The sequence below is a fragment of the Chrysemys picta genome, chromosome 2, assembly GCF_011386835.1.
Source record: "Chrysemys picta bellii isolate R12L10 chromosome 2, ASM1138683v2, whole genome shotgun sequence".
NCBI classification, from domain to species: domain Eukaryota; kingdom Metazoa; phylum Chordata; order Testudines; family Emydidae; genus Chrysemys; species Chrysemys picta.
The window spans coordinates 51602864-51619906 of record NC_088792.1 but is presented as its reverse complement, the minus strand read 5'-3'; the positions used below and the strand labels follow the sequence as shown (position 1 = coordinate 51619906).

Sequence of the window (17043 nt, the reverse complement as noted above, 5' to 3'; positions counted from 1 at the left end):
ATCATTTCCTCCATTAGTTGTCTCTTTTCCAAATTGAAAAGTCCCAGTCTTATTAGTCTCTCCTCAAATGGAAACTGTTCCATTCCCCTATTCATTTTTATTGCCCTTCTCTGTGCTGCTTCCATTCTAATATATCTATTTTGAGTTGGGACAACCAGAACTGCACACAGTATTTAAGGTGTGGGCATATCAGGGATTTATATAGTGGCATTATGATATTTTCTGTCTTATTATCTGTCCCTTTCCTAATGGCTCCTAACGTGGTGTAAAATTTTTGGACTACCACTGCACATTGAGCAGATGTTTTCAGAGAACTATCCACAATGACTCCAAGATCTATTTCTTGAGTGGTAACAGCTAATTTAGAGCACATCATTTTGTATGTGTAGTTGGGATTATGTTTTCCAAGGTGCATCATCAACACTGAATTTCATCTGCCATTTTGTTGCCCACTCACCCAGTTTGGTGAAATCCCTCTGTAACTCCTTGCGTGTTGGCTACTTTTGGGGGGCTTGTTAGGGCTTTTAAAGTAGCTTGTTGCTTTTTTTTTTGATTGGCTCCCAGGCCCAGCCAATCAGAAAGCTTGCATGGTGATTGGCATTTGGCTCCAGTTGCTGCATCACCTGCGTACCTGTGTGTGGTGATATGAAGGTAGGGTGATCTGATGTGCATGTGGACCCTGTGCTTTGTTAAAAAACAATTTAAAGATCCTGCCTGACTCCCATCCCAGCGCCCGCCATTGTGGGTTGCACAGCGGCTCCGTGCACCATGCTGGACAGTGCTGGGGCAGGGGAAGGGTGAGATGGGCCAGCTGTGCTTGGGGGGAGGGGGGGTGAGAGAGCTCAGGGGAGGAGCTGGGCCAGGGGCTGCAGCAACAATTGATGCTGTGCTGCAACTTATCCAGGTCCAGGAGCGAAACTTTCTGCATCATCCATGTGAATGGGGTAGGTGAGGTGTCAGGAAGAGCCAGGCCGGGGGCGGCAGGGGGAGCCGGGCTGGGAACAGAGCGGGGGGATACCCAGGCTGGGAGACTGGGGGAGCCGAGCTCCGGGGGTGGGAGGTAGAACAGGGCACAGGACTTCGGGGCAGGGGGTGGAGGAACCAGGCTGGGGGGAGCCGGGCTGGGAAGGGAAAAGAGCGGAAGGGGGGCAGAAGTAGACAGGGACGGCTGGGGGGGGGGGGGGAGGAGGAGGGAGGGGCAGAGCCAGGCACAGGACTGCTGGGAGGGCAGAGCTGGGCTGAGCTAGGGAGGACTGGAGCCTGGCTCAGGGGGCAGCAGAGGTGGGCAGGGACGGTGGGTAATTGGCAGGGGGATGGGGATTAGCTGGAACACGTCACAGATCTGTTACCTAAAAATGGCAGCTCAGGTGTGGGAATCTCCCTCACATCCTATTCAGTGAAGACGGATACAGAGAATTCACTTAGCTTCTCTGCAATGGTCTTGTCTTCCTTGAGTACTCCTTTTGCACCTCGATTGTCCAGTGTCCCCACTGATTGTTTGGAAGGCTTCCTGCTTCTGATGTACGGTACTTATATTTTTATTATTTTGCTATTAGATTGTGTGTCTTTTGCTAGTTGCTCTTCAAATTCTTTCTGGTCTTTCTAACTATATTTTTACACTTGTCTTGCCAGAGTTTATGCTCCTTTAGATCTTCCTCAGTGGTATTTGACTTCCAATTTTTAATAATACCTTTTTGTTTCTAACCACCTTTTTTACTCATTTTTGGTCCTCTTATTTTTTTTTTTAATTTGGGCTACATACATATAGTTTGAACCTCTGTTATGGCATTTTAAAACAAAAGTTTCTATGCAGTTTGCTGGTATTTCATTATTGTGACTGTTCCTTTTAATTTCCATTTAACTAGTTTCCTCATTTTTGTGTAGCTCTCCTTTTTAAGTTAAATGCTATTGTGTGGGTTTCTTTGGTATCCCCATGTTGGATAATCACCAATATGGAAAAGCTATTTTTAAGATCCCCCACTGATATACAGTCTAAGCATTTGTCTAACCTATGATCAATCTTATTGTCCTTACCACCTGAGTGTCAGGGATCATTCCTCTAGAAGCATTCTCTGGTTCCTGGGCAGTAAGGACTGAGGCATCTGTTGTAGAAATGTGTACGGTTATCATGTGGACTTTCCCACACACCATTAAGTCTCATCAGCTGGACCTTCTGTCTGTGCAGGATACCCCCTTTGGGCAAAAGACGCTACAAGCAGCACTTTAAGGTAAGCCCTCTTCAATGGATACTGCTTCCTACACCAGTCAATTATCTCTAATTTTTTTCCCTAGGGTTGGAGAGAGGGATACATGATGACTATTTCTCACTGGCAATATATCTTTTTTTTTTTTTTTAAATAGCTCTCCAGCATCCTCTTGATTTTTGATGAAGGGTGACACGGTTCTGCCCTCTCTACTCTCTGATTTTGCTTTGGCAATACCGTATCTCACAGAAGAGAGGAGGGGTTGATATACTGAGCTCATTGTCACAAAAAACCTTTGCCTCCTTGATTCCAGGTAAGGGGAAAAAGTTGATGGGAAGAATGGGACTCAATGCTTGACTCAATGCTTTACTCTTACTTTCTCCTACTGGAAGACATAACAACAGAGTATTATATGTGAGCAATATCCCCTTGTATTTACTTTTTAGTTTTACCATTTTATGATTTCTCATTTTCTCTAATTCAACATTCTTTGAAATTAGAGTTCTACAGCCCCTACCTTAGTTTACAAGGCACAGCTGTTGTTCAGCAAAGAATATAGGTTATCATACAACTCCATATTTCACCACAAGACAACAATTTCTACAAAATTCAACAGTACAGATTTTTTGCTTTTTAATGAAGTCACTTTCTAAACGATTCATTCAACTGCAAGACAAATCAACTGATCAACCTGCAAGACTTCTATGAGCTATTCCACAGAAACTACATTTTTGTATATTATAACCAGCTGAAACAGCATGGCCTTTGCCAACTCTGCACTAACTGAATTTAATCCTAATGCAGTAGAAAAACTTTCTACTGTGCATTTCTTTTGGATCTCTCTCCCCATCTGTGAAAATTGCAGTGTCTCCCCCCATATATACGATGAGTAATTCTCAAAAATTTCATTTTAAAGTTCAACTTAAAACTGTATCCAAAGGACAATGACATATACACATGGAAAGGCTCTCAAAAACTCACTGACATAATATTTATGGATGGCAATATTTGTAAACAAATATACAGTTCAATTTGTGACTCTGAACTCTGAAAGTGGAAATTCTGAGGCTCATAATCATGATATTCTTATCCAAAATTAACAAGGAGTCTGGTGGCACCTTAAAGACTTACAGATTTATTTGGGCATAAGCTTTCGTGAGTAAAAACCTCACTTCTTCGGAGGTTTTTACTCACGAAAGCTTATGCCCAAATAAATCTGTTAGTCTTTAAGGTGCCACCAGACTCCTTGTTGTTTTTGTAGATACAGACTAACATGGCTACCCCCTGATTCTTATCCAAAATTACGTCACTACAGTACAAACTTTCATATGGACAGGATGGTACTTTCCTAGTACCATCTGATCAGATCAGAATCCTTGTACCATCGAAGATCAGAATTCTTGGTTTCTATCCTTGGTTCTGTTATGAGTCACAGTGTTACCTAGGCCAATCATTTAACCTTTCTCTGCTGTTTTCTGTAAATGTGCATAAATATGAGTTACCTATCGAACAACAATGTTCTAAAAATGTTATGTTTATACAGTATTTTAAAATTTTCATATGAAAGGAGCTACGCAAGTGTGAATTATTATGAAGTTAGACATAAATTACAATGCATTTTAAAAACACTTTCCTTGCCTGTGCTACAAATTATGAAGTGCTTAGCTTGTTCATGGATTAGATGGCATCAAAGAAGCAGGAAAATAGGAAGATATATAGTAAAGAGAAAGAAAAAACCACAAGAAGGTACCACAATGAGTTTAAAGGAAAGACAAACTAAGAGAGGAAGATTTTTTTTTAAATTAAAAAAACAAACAAAAACCCCACATCACTAGACAAGAAAACTTAAAGTAGTGGTTCTCAACCGTTTCTCCCTGGGGCTCTTCTTTTAGCAATATGGAAAGGAAAGGACAGTAGCAACCACCTAACACCTGTTTGTGGTTCCCCAGGTTGACCCATGTTCTGAAAAAAAATTAGAAGAAAAGAACAAAAGGGAAAAATGTGAGTGTTGTGAACATTGTACAAAATATGGGAAAGAACATGGGCTAATGAAACTGAGGGGATATAACTTTGCTCAAATCAGCTAACTATTTAGACACTAGACAGGTCTTTTTTAAAGCTCTCACTGACCACTTGTACATTCACCCGAACAACAAGCTGGGGAGGCTTTGCAGCACCACAAGGAGATACTTGCACAGCGCCTCATTTGATTTAGTATTAATAGATTAAAAATTACCTATTATACTTGCATGTACTTGCTTAACTTTTTCCTTTAGATATTTTAAAATTAAACATAATGATATATCTGGAAGTAAGAGAAGAATATACAATAGCATAATTTGATCAAACTGAGGGATGAGAATGAAGAATGAATCTTCTAAATAGGTAATATTTTTATATGAAATAACTGTATAAAAACCTCTCCCCACCGTTATTATCCACTATAATTTGAAAAGAACTCTCCTACCCTACAGCTACCTCTCCATACATGCGCCACAAAAATAAATAAATAACGCAATAAGCTGTAGAAAAAGCAATTTAAAAACTAATACACTATAGCCTGTAAGCCAAGTCTATCGTCTACATTTCCCAGGCAAGAATACTTGTAGATCAAGAGATTGTGTCCCCTCCTATCTATTACTTAATACAATCTCTCTCTAAATTGCAGCCTCTTTCAAAATCATAGGATTGCATTGGTGAATCCAGAGATCTAAGATTCTAATGGAAGTTTATGTTGCACCCATTGCAGCATTTGCATTCCATCACGACTTTCTTTGTGGGAAGATCAATGTTACTCCCAGGTTTATAACCCTAAGGAAAAGCAGATTCTTTTCCTCTAACATAATATTGCAAAATAATCTACTTCTTCCCCCAGTAATAATCTCCTGAAAACTCCTGGTGTCCTAAATGGTATACAGTAACATGAAACCATTACACAATGACAACATATGAAAAAAGGAATTCTGAACCGAAGACAATTTTACTAGACAGAGAGAGGGCATAACCTTTCCGCAGTACCAAAAATATATATATTTCAACAGCTAACAAACACTAGTCTTGGTCTCCACAATAAAATTAACAGTAGTAATACACTTACTCATTTTAGTGACCTGATGTACTTTAATTTGTGTGAAAAACTGGCTATTTTTCCCTATTTTCATCACCAAAATTAAACATGTGTCTCTAACCTGTGCTCAGAAACAGTGAAAACAACATCCAAAACCAACAGAATAGCTAATCTCTGGATCAGACTTCTTTCCTGCATAACCAACCCCATACAACAAAAGATTAAGTGCTATATTTTTTAAAGAGCAAATAGGTCAATAATGCGTATTAACTGGGATTAGTGTTATTTTCAAATTACTTTTGTGCTTTAAAATGGTTTAACATTTCTAGGAACTTCACTTTAAGGCCAGTTTTGTAAAGGAGACTCTGAACCAGGGAACTCCTCATTTACTTTTATCCTCTAATATAAATGTATTTCCATATTGTTTATCAATTTAATTTTATAATTAAGGGGTTTTTTTTTAGAAAACATTTAGTAAAATTAGTTATGAAAAACCCACAGATTTTTCATATTTATCACTTTTATACATAAACTTGCTAAAAACTGTTGATTCATTCTTTTTATTTTCTTGTTATACTTGGAAATATAACAGTACAACTTCCTTAGAAAAAACTCTGACCTTTAAAATACTGGGATTTTACGCAAGTCTGCTGATTATTTGAATGGAAATCATACAAAGATAAAAACAAACAGATACTTCTTAACAGAATCAAAGAAAATTTATTATAATTTCTCTGTAGCTAGACAATTACCATAGACAAGCTATAATTTAGAGAGAAAAATCAAGGTGAATGATCACTAGAAGGCTAGTACACTAAAAATCCATGAAATACAGGCACCTTTTCAGCTGCGTCTTCCAGGTAAATGTGAAACAAAAACACCACAAAATATGAGCTGCATTTATTTCATAGCTTTAGCAACACAGAGTTCATACAACAAAACAAATGCATTTATGGATTGTTTGGATACTGCATAAACAGATATAGCAAAGTTACTACCACCAAAAGCTTTATTACTTGTATCATTTGTGGACAAATTGAAAAACTACCATAACCGCAAATCATCGAACACTTATATTACAGTGAAGTATAATGACCACAAAGAGCCTGACCAGAGTCAGTTGGAAATTTTCTGATGGAATACTTTCAGTCGGAAAATGCCAATTCATCAAAATCAAAACATTGCTGGAATGTGCTGATTTAAATTAAACTTACGATGGAAACCTGCCTAATTTCCTGCCAGTTCACCTATCCCACCTTCACAGACTGACAAGGCTTCCAAGCTCCTGGCTCCTCAGCAGCATGCTTTGCTGGAAAGCCTGAGCATCCAGGCTCCACACTCTTTGGACGCATGGGATCCTTTAATTTCCTGGCTCCCGGTCTGATTATGCAGGCTATTGGAGAGTCCAAGTTCCTTTACAACAGTGGCTCTTAAACTTTTTTTTACTGGTGACCCCTTCCACATAGCAAGCCTCTGAGTGCGACCCCACTTATACATTAAAAACACTTTTTATACATTTAACTGCATTATAAATGCTGGAGGCAAAGCGGGGTTTGGGATGGAGGTTGACAGCTCGCGACCCCCCCTCCCCATGTAATAACTTTGTGACCCCCTGAGGGGTCCCCGATCCCCAGTTTGAGAACGCCTGCTCTACAAACCACCTGGCAGGCTGCAACTGAGTAGAATCTCCCAGGGCTTTCAGACTCCTGGCTGCTTCATAGCCCATCTGACAAGCTAGCAGGGAGACAGGGCTCCCGGGCTCCATGGCTCTTCAGCAGCCTGGGGCTACGAAGGCTTCTAGTTCACCAGGGTCTGCAGCTCCTCAGCAGCAAAGGCTCCCAAACTCCCTGACAGCCTGCCTGTAGGAAACCACTGGGCAGACTCCTGGCTGCCTGGCTCTGCTCCTCCACTCTCCAGACTCCTCTTGTTCTAAAATGACCAGCTGGCAGGATGCTATGGAGCTCTGGCTCCCAGATTCCAGGGGCTGCGTTGCAGGCTGGCTGGCCAGCTTCATAGGCTCCCAGCTGGCCAGTTCCCTGGCAGCTAATCTGGTGAAATGTCAGTTAGCCAGGGCTCCCTGAGCAGCCCAAGGAGGAAGCCAAAAGATTTCTGTTTTGGTTCTCCCAAAAGGTAGTAGGTCCTGTTAAAAAAAAAGAAAAAGAAAAAGAAAAAGAAAAAGCTTCCATCACAATTTGGTACAAATGTTTTTTCTTCAAAATATGAATGAGCCTTTTTACACGACAGAAAAATTGTTTCCCTGTCATCTCTAAACCTGATCTCTGGAAGAAAGTCTTCTTCTATATATTTAAATTAGGCCTGATCTTAGTTGCAATAAATTTCAAGGTTTGATTTTAAACCAGTTCAATTAAACCAACACAACATTGTATCTGGACAGTCTTAAAGTCCACTTAAACTTGGTTAATAATGATTTAATCTGTGTTAGTAAATTACAAGTACAAACTAAACAGGACACTACCAGTTTTTAAACTAATTTATGTTTAACCATGCAGGCATTACACCCATTTAACGAAAACTTTTCTTTAAGAAAATTCTACCACCATAACATTCAACAATTTATTTCCTTACTCTCTCAAAAAAGTGAAAGATTAGGTGGTTTCGTAGTTTAAAACCATGAAATATGCTACTGGTTTGCATATGACATTATTATATAGTAAATCAGAGGATCTTATAGTATACATCACATGTCATGCCGTACATCTTAATACTGTGGATCTGTAATTTGTAACCAAAACTGATGTTGACAGACAATTAACTTGCATGCAACTGAAGGAGAGAGGAAATGCATGATATGAATTAAAGTATTTCACTGCTTCAAATGAGTGCACTGGAAGAAACATTCAGCCCATCATCTATTTGGTGGTATTTAACTTTTAATAGAAATGCAGGGGAGGTTTGGAGTTTCCAGTTCATTCCTCAAATGCAAGGAACAACTGACCAGCTTTAAATTTTGGTCATTCATTTGGGTGCAAACTAGTATTTTTCTCCTTGCCATGTCTTGTGGGATACTTAACATTGTTCACTTCCTTCTCTGAGTCATTAATAGCATTGAAACTACAGATATGGTAGTACTGGGAATTCAGACTGTGATGAGTTTTAGTAAATTCAAATCATGTAGATTGTTTATTTTTTTTCTCCCTCTCAACGATATCTTCATTCCTATAAATATATGTCAGAAGATCGAACACACTAAGCCCGAGATTACAGTTCTTCAACCTTAAACCCTTGCTTGTGATTTTTCTTTTTTCATTTTCTCTGCCAGAGACTTTATAGGACGATACCATAAACACATTGCTTGATAGTTATCTTAAACAATATCATCTTTTATTACTAACATTCTAAACAAAACAAGTAAAACCACAAAAAGTTTGTTAATTTTGTATGTGGCTAGACAGCCACTGTTTTAACCCAAGGTTAGGCAACCTATGGCACATGTGCCGAAGGTGGCGCACGAGCTGATTTTCAGTGGCACTCACACTGCCTGGGTCCTGGCCACCGGTCCGGGGGGCTCTGCATTTAAATTTAATTTTAAATGAAGCTTCTTAAACATTTTAAAAAACCTTATTTACTTTACATACAACAATAGTTTAGTTATATATTATAGACTTACAGAAAGAGACCTTCTAAAAACGTTAAAATGTATTACTGGCACGGCAAACCTTAAATCAGAGTGAATAAATGAAGACTCGGCACACCACTTCTGAAAGGTTGCCGACCCCTGTTTTAACCACACCTATCATGTTACATAATGAAAATATAATAGAATCTGCACTACAATAATATTTTTATATTGATTCATCAGTCTATTTAAATAATTAAAGTTACACTACCAAATGAAAGTGTTAACTTTGGAGAAGTGCTCCTGGCCAATTTGTACAAAATGAGATTAAACAGTTGCAATTCTGTTTTACTGTTCACATTACCCAGTACAGCAGTGATCTTTTACTTTTCTTTGTTGACAGAAAAGGTTCTAAGTTTCTCAAATCTCAAAGAGCCCTGCATCCCGAAACTGAAGATTCCATTACTTCATAAAGCTTTTGAATTCTCATTCTTAGTCATCCTCCTAAGCATATTTGGTAATATCAAGAAACTGCAATACACCTAGTCAAACCTGCAACCACCACCACATTGAGACAGATCTAAACACTAAAAGGTTAACTATTTGCATTTTAAGAAAGAACATTAATTTTGAAAAATTTGTTTCAGAACTTCCAGAAGCCTACTGTAAGGGTCACTATAAGCAAAGTCTCAAAGCAAATCAGTTTACCTAAAAGTACCATTTCGTTTGGGTCTGAGTGCAGATGACAACAGAAGGAAGACAGACAGAAAGAAAGAAAAGGAAGATGACTGACCTTCAGTGCGAAGAGGAGTACCATAAAAGGTACCTACACAGATAGAAATGGATGCACTCAAATGAGTATCTGTAGAGTGGGCACCTTTTACAAGTAAGACTAGAAGGAGAAAGCATGGCCATACACATCTCCCTTCCTTTGTTCTGAACTTAGTATCTAGCTGGACAAAATAGGCCAAAAACTGCCATCCAGTCATGTCTCTCTAGTACAAGCTAAGTTGGGCATCGTGTCCACAACTGAAAGATGGAAGTCTATGTAAAATGATATTTGAGACTTGGGGTGCATGTGCATATTCCAGTGCACCTGTTATGGTCCTTTAAAACTGGAAACTGAAGTTCTAGGTCACATGCGAACTTCTAGTCATGTGCCCCAGAGGAAATTACTGTAATGGATGAATATGTCTGTGTCAAATTGTGAACTCTATCTTGTGTTGTGAGTATGATTTTTGTTCAAGGGCTCTACTTTATACTGCAACTTTCATTTGAGGGTATGATCATAGAATCATAGAACCATAGGGGAGAAGGGACCGCAAGGATCATCTAATCTAGTTGCAATCTCCTTTATGGATTAGAGCAGTGGTTCTCTACCAGTGGTACACATACCCCTAAGAGTACATCAACTCATTTAGATAGTTACCTAGTTTTACAGCAGGCTACATAAAAAGTATTAGCGAAGTCAGTACAAACTAAAATTTAATACAGACAGTGACTCGTTTATATTGCTCTATACATTATACATGTAAGTACAATATTTATATTCCAATTGATTTTCATATATATATATATATATATATAAAAAATTCTATGGTCAAAATGAGAAACTAAGCAATCTTTCAGTAATAGCGTGCTGTCAAACTTTCGTATTTTTATGTCTCATTTTGTAAGCAAGTAGTTTTTAAGTGAGGTGAAACTTGGGGTATGCAAGAAAAATCAGACTCCTGAAAGGGGTACAGTAGTCTGGAAAGGTTAAGTCTCTCCAGATTGGAACATCTAGTTTGTAGTGGAGACTTAATATCTAGTAGGAAAACTACGTCTGAGAAGATACTGTGACATTGCACCCCATATTCTTCATAGTTGAATGATTACGATATAATTATGGCACAATTATGACACATTTTGTACAAGATGGGTCATATAAAGTGCCATTGGAAAAATTACGATTTGCTGAATATGATTATCTTATTTGTGTGCATGTATCATTTTTGTATCTAAAGTTATGAATATTGACTAGGTGTTTCTGTATTTCAAATGTAGTTATACCTGGGTCACATCCACTAGGCAAGATGCTTCCAGTCTAGACAGCTGGTTGGGAAGGACCTATTCAAGGTAATGGGTTATCAGGGGAAACAACAGGCCTTATAAGAAGCTTATCCGCCACCTTGTGAGCCTTCCTGAGAATGTCCTCCAGACAGCCTGTAAGTAATGGCTGCTATGACTCAGTAGGGCATGCAAGGGTATGTGACCAGACCACATGACACTGATCTCCATTTTGGGTACCTGTATTGTTCCACAAACTGGCCTGGAAACCAAGTTTGAAACAAAGGGTTCCTGCCATATGGAAAAGCTATATAAGGCAGGGAGTGACATCATCTGGGGTTCTTCCCTCCCCACAACTGAACACCTGAGAGAAGCTCCAAAAGAAAAGGACTTGGAACGGGGGTTGGGATCCCAAAATGCAAAGCAAGTGCAGCTTGTGCCTTGAGAATCTGCAAGCCTGCTTGTATCATCAATCAGGGTGAGAAATTGTTAATTCATATCCAATCTTTCTAGTATTGTAGGCTTAGTTTGCAGTTTTGTTTATTTACTAGGTAATCTGCTTTGATCTGTTTATCACTTTTAATCTTTTAATCATTTAATCTATCTTTTTGTAGTTAATAAACTTGTTTTATGTTTTAATCTAACCCAGTGTGCCTTTGACGGAAGTGTCTGGGGAAAATCTCTGCTTCATTTAACACAAGCATATTGTGCATATTCTTCTCCACACTGAGGGAGAGGTGAACTGAACAATAAATTCATACTGGTTGTGGTTTCCAACAGGGCACGACAGTACAGCTCTGGGGTCCTAGGCTGGGGGTTATTTTGGCAGTAGCCTCTCTATTGTTGGTTCATGCAAAAGTGGCTGGTCAGCATCATGTAACTGCAGCTGGGTATGTCCGTCAATGCGTGAATGCTGGTGGAAGTATAGGACCAGGAGTGGTCTATAGCTTGTCACAGCAGCACAGTGTTGAGAGGGAGCCCAGACTGGTGAGTCAGAGGGCTCAGTGGTACCCCAGTTCCAGGTGGCACCCTGGGGGAACCCATCACAACTATAACAGAGCAATCAACCATCAATGTTCAATGACTCTCCCCTACTGGAATAAGGGGTCTTCTACCACTGAAGCCATTGATTTTGAATGACTCTCTACACAGAAGCTGATGGGCAGAGATGGAGACTGGAATTCCCCCAGAGGAGGCACATGGGCTAAAGGGAGACAAGGTGGGTTTTTTTTGTTTGTTTGTTTTGTTTTGTTTTGTTTTTAGTTAAAGCAAGGGTGACTACTGCAACATGCAAGAAGACCAAGCTAAAGAAGACAGGGCTACATAGCATAAGAATGCTGACCAAACTCAGGATTCACAGGAGGGTTTGAGATCAGATTTGTGGGGGGATGGGGAGGTGTGTTCATGATTTGCTGTTTTTCAAAGATCTGTAACACTCTAGTGTGCTTTGTGGTTAAGTATCAGGGGGTAGCCATGTTAGTCTGTATCTACAAAGACAACAAGGAGCCTGGTGGCACCTTAAAGACTAACAGATTTATTTGGGCATAAGCTTTCGTGGGTAAAAACCTCACTTCTTCGGATGCATCCAAAGGTTTTTACCCACGAAAGCTTATGCCCAAATAAATCTGTTAGTCTTTAAGGTGTCACCAGGCTCCTTGTTGTCTTTGTGATTAAGAAATTCCTTTGCTAAGCTTGGGTTCCTAGTTGTCCCCGAAGGGTTTACCAGAGAGCTTCCCACTGCTAGCTAGACTCTGGGAAATTATCTAAGCAACTGAGGGATTGGAAGGGGTGTGGTACTAGTTCCAGAGTATAAGGCAACAAAACTTAGACTGTTTGTCAGAGGGTGGAGATGGATGGCAGGAGAGAGATCACTTGATCATTACCTGCTAGATTCACTCCCTCTGGGGCACCTGGTATTGGCCACTGTCGGTAGACAGGATACTGGGCTAGATGGACCTTTGGTCTGACTTATGTTCTTAATTATGGGAATCCTACTGCCCAAGAAGGATGTCAGACAGGGGATCTGCACTTGGGAGCGTGCCTGAGAGATTCAGAGCATTACTCAGACCCAGGTGGGCTTAGAAGCACGTGGGACCCAGCTGTTAATGGACACACAATGGACTGGTATCCGTCCATCTAAAGATGGTGACTGGACCAGGTTTCTGCCTCTTGGGAAGCAGAGAAGACAGGAGAGATCTAAGGGCATGGAAGGATTTGTTTGGGGTACTCTGCATCGGTCAGGCGGAAGACCTGCAGGGAACAGGAGCTGGCTAGGGAGAAGCCTCAGGTGGGGAAAGTCGTGTAGCTGTGGAAGAAGGGCTAAGACAAGACCCTGTGAGATTGCTTTAGTTTGTTTTGATTTTTTGTTTCTAAATTAATAAAGAAAACCCTAAGGAAATGGAATTGTACAATTGCTTGGAGCATGATTTCACCTTCCCTGCATGGTAGATCAGCCCATTGGCCTATAGTCTTAGTCACAACCAATTGTGTACTGAAAGCATAAACCACAGATTAGGGTCTCTGCTTACACTGTCCCAGAATCATGATTTAAAAGCTCAGGAAAGACTAAAATATCAGAAATACCTACCACCATGTCGATACCTGGCCACTGATCTTCTCTGGCGTCACTTTCCCATGCCTTTTGTGATAGAAATATGAGGGGTCTCAACTCCTAATTGGTGTATTATTTAAGCTCTCCAGATGCCTAGCTACAGGCAGTGTTCTTTCATCTTTTAGGTCATAATACATGGCCCTCAGAAGAGCACATCTAACGTAGTGAGCCATAGAACAGAATACAGAGGACAACCTTGCATCTGCCATGTGTGATCAGTTTGAAATTATAACCCAGCACTACCAATCCTCTCAATGAGTCCCTCAGCCTAGAGGTTCCAATTAGGGAACAGAATTTCTCTCTCATCTCAACCCACATGACTTAGGCCTGGTCTACATTAGGCGTTTATGTCGAAGTTAGCGCCGTTAAATCGAATTAACCCTGCACCCGTCCACACTGCGATGCTATTTAGTTCGACATAGAGGTCTCTTTAATTCGACTTCTGTACTCCTCCCCGACGAGGGGAGTAGCGCTAAATTCGACATGGCCATGTCGAATTAGGCTAGGTGTGGATGGAAATCGACGCTAATAGCTCCGGGAGCTATCCCACAGTGCACCACTCTGTTGACGCTCTGGACAGCAGTGCGAGCTCGGATGCTCTGACCAGCCACACAGGAAAAGCCCCGGGAAAATTTGAATTTGAATTCCTTTTCCTGTCTGGCCAGTTTGAATCTCATTTCCTGTCTGGACATCGTGGCGAGCACAGCAGCACTGGCAACGATGCAGAGCTCTCCAGCAGTGATGGCCGTGCAGTCTGGGAATAGAAAGAGAGCCCCAGCATGGACTGATCGTGAAGTCTTGGATCTCATCGCTGTGTGGGGCGATGAGTCCGTGCTTTCCGAGCTGCGATCCAAAAGAAGGAATGCAAAGATCTACGAGAAGATCTCTAAAGACATGGCAGAGAGAGGATACAGCCGGGATGCAACGCAGTGCCGCGTGAAAATCAAGGAGCTGAGACAAGGCTACCAGAAGACCAAAGAGGCAAACGGACGCTCCGGATCCCATCCCCAGACATCCCGTTTCTACGAGGCACTGCATTCCATCCTCGGTGCTGCCGCCACCACTACCCCACCAGTGACCGTGGACTCTGAGGATGGGATACTGTCCACGGCCGGTTCCTCGGACATGTTAGGGGACGGGGAAGATGAGGAAGGAGATGAGGAGGGCGAGGCAGTCGGCAGCTCTCACAACGCTGATTTCCCCGACAGCCAGGATCTCTTCATCACCCTTACAGAGATCCCCTACGAAGCGTCCCCAGCCGTTACCCCGGACACAAAATCTGGTGAAGGATCAGCCAGTAAGTGTTGTAAACATCTAAACATTTATTTTTAACAAAACAGGAATATTAACAATTAAAAGAATGGGTTGTTCATGATTAGTGTGCCCTAGGCGCTTAACGGTTTAGTAATGGGCAGTGCAAGTTTTGAAAAGAAATCTAGCAATGTCCGGTTTTCAGTGATTGTCCTGCACAAGCCGCTCTACTGTTTATTCCCTGCTACTGCAGCTACAGTAAAATGCGGTCTATGTGTCCGGGGATAGAGCAGTAATCCTCCTGGGACATCTCGATGAAGCTCTCCTGGAGGTAACTTGAAAGCCGTTGCATGAGGTTCTTGGGGAGAGCGGCCTTATTGGGTCCTCCGAAGTACGACACGTTGCCGCGCCACGAGATTATCAAGTACTCGGGGATCATTGCTCTGCACAGCAGGGCAGCATACGGCCCTGGTCTTTGGAGGCTTTCCCGGAGCATTCTCTCTTTGTCGCTCTCGGAGATCCTCATCAGGGTGATGTCGGCCATGGTGACCTGCTTTTAATTAGGTAGGGGAATGTTAGTGTTGGGACTGCTTTCCCGTTCCTTTACAGAACTGTAACCGCTGGTTTGCAGCCACGCGGTGGAGGCGGGAGAGGGGCAGCCGAAAGGGATCGTTCCCGGGGACAGCCGCGAGGGGGTGGGACAGGGGCAGAGTTCCCGCTTGCCGGATTGCTGGCAGCAGGGACTGACATTGATTTAAATGTGAAATGAGGCCAGTGGTAATATAAAAGTTTTAAACTGCCACAAGTGTACGGCTTACCATGTCTGCCTGCAACAGAAATTCCGTTGTGCTGCCTCGCTTCTCAAATGTGCTGTTCAAGACCCCAGGCACTGAATGCGAAGGCCGAGAATTCGACCTTGTGCTGAGTGCGCATGTGAAAGGTGCTGTGCATGGTCTTGTTCACAGAGAAAGACTATGTTCTTTGTTCACAACTACATTTATCTTTCTGAGGAATTCACTCCCTTTTTCCCATTTCCACAGCCCTGTCTGCGACTGTCTCACAACCTAGCCTGGAATCACACTCCCAGAGGCTAGCGCGGATTAGGCGTAGGAAGAAGAGGACACGGGAGGACATGTTCTCTGAGCTTATGGCCTCTTCCCAAGCCCAGGCAGCACAGCAGACCCAGTGGCGGGAGAACTTGACCCGAATGCACCAAGCCAACATGGATCGGGAGGAGAGGTGGCGGCAGGAAGACCAGCAGGCGACTCAAACGCTGCTTGGACTACTGAGGGAGCAAACGGACACGCTCCGGCGCCTTGTGGATGTTCTGCAGGAACGGAGGCAGGAGGACAGAGCCCCGCTGCAGTCCATCTCTAACCGCCCTCCCCCGCCACCAAGTCCCATACCCACCTCACCCAAAGTGCAAAGAAGGAGAGGCGGCAGAGTCCCTGCTAAGTCTCACTCCACCCCTGCAGAGAGCTCTAGTAGCAGAAGGCTCTCATTTCCCAAAATTTGAAAAGTTCTTTCCTTCCCGCCTGACACAAGCCCCCGTCCAAGTTTCACCTCCCAATGCCATGTGTAGTTGATAATAAAAAATTCGTTTCTGTTAACTACTGTTTCAATCATGTTCTTTTGGAGGAGGAGGGGAAAGGGGGTTGGTAATTGGACAGGACAGTCTCCTTTGGCAGGGTACATAGTCGGGGGCAGGCACAGCAGCAGGGCACATACACAGTGCAGTGATGCAGTGACTAGTTGCCCCGGTTAGTCTGGGAGGTTGTTTTGATGTAATGTTGGGGGGGGGTGGGTTGCTCTGTGACTTTGTGGCGGGGGAGGGCAGTTACAGATCTTAAGCGCCGGTCCTTAGGCAGGATGACAGAGCCACACAGCATGGGATCTGTAACCGTCCTCCCCCTGCCACAAAGTCAAATAGACCCCCCATACACACAGTCCCGATCAGGAGGGTTGACAGGCTCCGTTGAAACAAGCATCCCACCGCAGCGGAACCTGTCAATCCTTGAGTTTAGAAGCTGCATTCGCGTCACAACACTACACCCGCCCCGCACCACAGTCTGCGTCCCAGTTTTAAAAAATTCCCGCGAAAACAGTATTAAAGAAAACGGTGTGCTTTAACAAAGTAGAACTATTTTTATTTCGACACGTGTGTTGGAGGGGGGGTGAAGGGGGTATGTAACTGGATAGGATAGTCAACATTACCTGGGTAAAGAAACGGGGGCAGGTTTAGCTTCTCAGTACACAAACTATAAAGTCACAGGTTACCCTGCTC

General features: G+C 42.3%; 1 protein-coding gene across 18 annotated transcripts in view; it reads right to left on the bottom strand.

The window, feature by feature from the left end:
- UMAD1 (UBAP1-MVB12-associated (UMA) domain containing 1) overlaps positions 1-17043 on the bottom strand; it is a 183610-nt gene that overhangs the window by 36203 nt on the left and 130364 nt on the right. For 5 of the 18 annotated variants that reach the window (XR_010599143.1, XR_010599146.1, XM_065587020.1 and 2 more), the window contains one exon: positions 2035-2102. The exons of 11 other annotated variants lie outside the window; for them this stretch is intronic. Coding sequence is in view for 5 of the 7 variants with exons in the window: in XM_065587020.1 (XP_065443092.1) it covers positions 2035-2102 (68 nt within the window). In the remaining 2 variants the exon portion in view is untranslated. Of the gene's footprint in view, positions 1-2034; positions 2103-5971; positions 7412-17043 lie in introns of those variants that run through there. 2 more of the 18 variants (XM_065587025.1, XM_065587024.1) reach the window with 2 other exon arrangements.